Source organism: Atta cephalotes (genome assembly GCF_000143395.1).
Source record: "Atta cephalotes unplaced genomic scaffold scaffold00008, whole genome shotgun sequence".
Lineage (NCBI taxonomy): Eukaryota > Metazoa > Arthropoda > Insecta > Hymenoptera > Formicidae > Atta > Atta cephalotes.
The window spans coordinates 1,548,787-1,551,457 of record NW_012130072.1 but is presented as its reverse complement, the minus strand read 5'-3'; the positions used below and the strand labels follow the sequence as shown (position 1 = coordinate 1,551,457).

Below are 2,671 nucleotides of genomic sequence, written 5' to 3'. Positions count from 1 at the left end.
GAAGAATGATTTTATATATAAAATTATTCTTAGATCATCTGAGATCTAGAATTTTATCATGACCAAAAAATGACATAAATTCGGTCAATATGACTTCAAATTGAAATTATTTTGATTTTCTTGTTCTTCTTAGGCTAGTACATACTCATAGATGGGAGGAGTTTTTGTATTTTAAATTATCTTAAGTAACTGTCATATACCAATCACAGAGCCGTATCTTATAGGATTTACCTTAAGATAGCCTTAAAATAAGAATTGACTACAAGTCATAATCAATCTAGTTATCCATTCGATAATTTTTTATTCTAATTTTATCTTCTAATCATTCTATTTTAAAAAATATTGTGGAATTCCATAATATTTCCAGAAAAAACTTCAGAATATTCTGAAATCTTCAGAATCATTCAGAGATTTATTGACTATAATTATAATCTGTGATTTCTTTTTATTAATTTAATAAACTTTATTATTACAGCACATGAAGCTTTTACGTCGGAACTACGAAACGAGTTTAAAAATGTTTTAACTACTCCAGTTCCACCAAAGGATGCCATTGATCATTTTGTAGCTTGCTTAGCAGATGAGATGCGAAAACTATCGAAACAAAAATGTCGTCAATTACAAATAGAAATTTTGAAACTACTTGCAGAGATAGAGAAAGAGAAAACCAAAGGAAAGTCAAAGCACAGAAAGAGGAAGTCAAATATTTAATTCATTCGATATAATTAAAATTAATATTTTATATCTTTGTTTATTTCAATATTAAATGCTATTTTAATTCTATTTATTTTAGTTTATAAAAAATTAATATTGAATTATTCGTTATTTTAGGGCGTGTTCGAAAATTCTATTCGAGAATTTCCGAGGATCATTTTATCCTTGTTTAACATTTGATGAAGAACAAAATAAAATGATACTCGGAGACAGTCGGGTAATGTTTTCAAACGCTTAATGGTTTTCTTGAGTTTATCAAAACTTTTTATAATTTTTTATATTTCTTTCTATGTGTATACACAAATAGCTTTTTCGGTCCATATTTATAATCGCTTCAATTAAACCTGCCGAAAACGTTATCCATATATACACATATAAAGAAATATAAAAAAATTATAAAAAGTTTTTATAAACTTTAGAGAATCATTAAGCGTTTGAAAACAACCCGAATGTCACCGAGTACCATTTTACCCTTGTATATAATGTTAATAAAAATTACATATTTTAAATAACAGTTACAAAAAATGTTGATATATGAAAGTGTGATAAATCAATTTTACATTCTATGACACGTTTATTTTATTTTTTCATGAAATATACAATCTATGTAGCATACTTTTTTTAAATAAAATGAATAATAAAAAACATTTGTACTTTTTAATATTTTAAAAATTATTGTCTGTAGAACTTTCTCTCACTACCATGGAATCGCACCCGTAATTTTAAAAAATATTGTAAAATTATCTCAATAAATGAGAATGGATTGAAATGAATTGAAATGGATTCAGATTTTCAGAAATATTGATTCACAAATATTAAAATGAATGCTTTTCCTGAATGCATTTTTATTCATTTATAGGAATTGCATGGAGCATATCTCTATGCTTTTCAATCTAAAAATAATATTAGTTTTTTTCTGTGCACAACACATACATTGTGAATACTGTATCCAATTCAAAATTTTGAATAGGAAATGTAGTTTTCCAATTGAATCCAATTAAATCCAAAAAATATTTGCTATTTAAAATACGCATTCGGATAGAAAAAAATTTGAATCCATTTTAAAATGCTTTTTTAAGCCGGTTCTACATTAGTTGCAAGCCAATCTCAAGTTTGTTGCGACAGTTAATTTGAAGCTTGCATTTTGAAATCGACGCTTCATATTGGTCGCAACAAACTTGCGATTAGCTTGCAACTAATGTAGAACCGACTTTATGCATCGCTAAATTGCTCGAGATTAGGACTAATTGTTCCATCTTTTGATAAATTTTATCTGTTAGATAAATCTGACAATCCGCGCATGTGATTGGCTAATCTTGCTATTTACCCAACAGGTAAAATTTAACAAAAGATGGAACAATTGAGCCTTAGCTCATCAATCGCTGTTTTTTTTTGCTATCATGAAAATAAAATGCGTAATGGAAAGTAGTAATTACACTACGATTGACTTTCATTACCAATTCTTTTTACTCCAAATCATAATGTTCTTTACTGCCAAGTATAGTGAGTAGTATAGTTGCGCTGTTAAATATATACAGGAATAGCAATGAGTGGCAAAAAAAATATTTAGAAATTATGAAAAGGTAAGAAGAGATTAGGAAGAAAATGTTTAGTGCAGCATTTATTGCAATTGTCTGCAGATAGAAAAACATCCAAAAAAAGAAGATATTGGAGGACCCCTGTTTGTGCAGAATGGAAATTGCATGGTTTGATAAAATAAATTCAAATTGTAGCGATTATTGCCTATTATCGCTACAACTTTAATCAAATCGAACTATAGAAGCAACTGACAGCGACGACTTTCAAGCGACTGATGGAGTCACGTGACTCTCCGTTCGCTACAAAAGTTGCGACTAATCGCCGCCATGAAAAAGTACCTTTATACTCCCATCATGGCAGCATCCCGGTGCAGTTGATCGTGTCAATTGGTGTCAATTACGGTCACGGTCTGGATTTC

The 2,671-nt window shown here is 28.9% G+C and overlaps 1 protein-coding gene across 1 annotated transcript in view; it reads left to right on the top strand.

Annotated features, from left to right (window-relative positions):
* Positions 1-711, top strand: part of LOC105627321 — a 2,329-nt gene extending 1,618 nt beyond the window's left edge. Inside the window, exon 4 of the mRNA XM_012208606.1 lies at positions 476-711. Within this exon, the coding sequence (XP_012063996.1) occupies positions 476-711 (236 nt within the window). The remainder of the gene's footprint in view (positions 1-475) is intronic.
* The last annotated feature ends 1,960 nt before the right edge of the window (positions 712-2,671 follow it).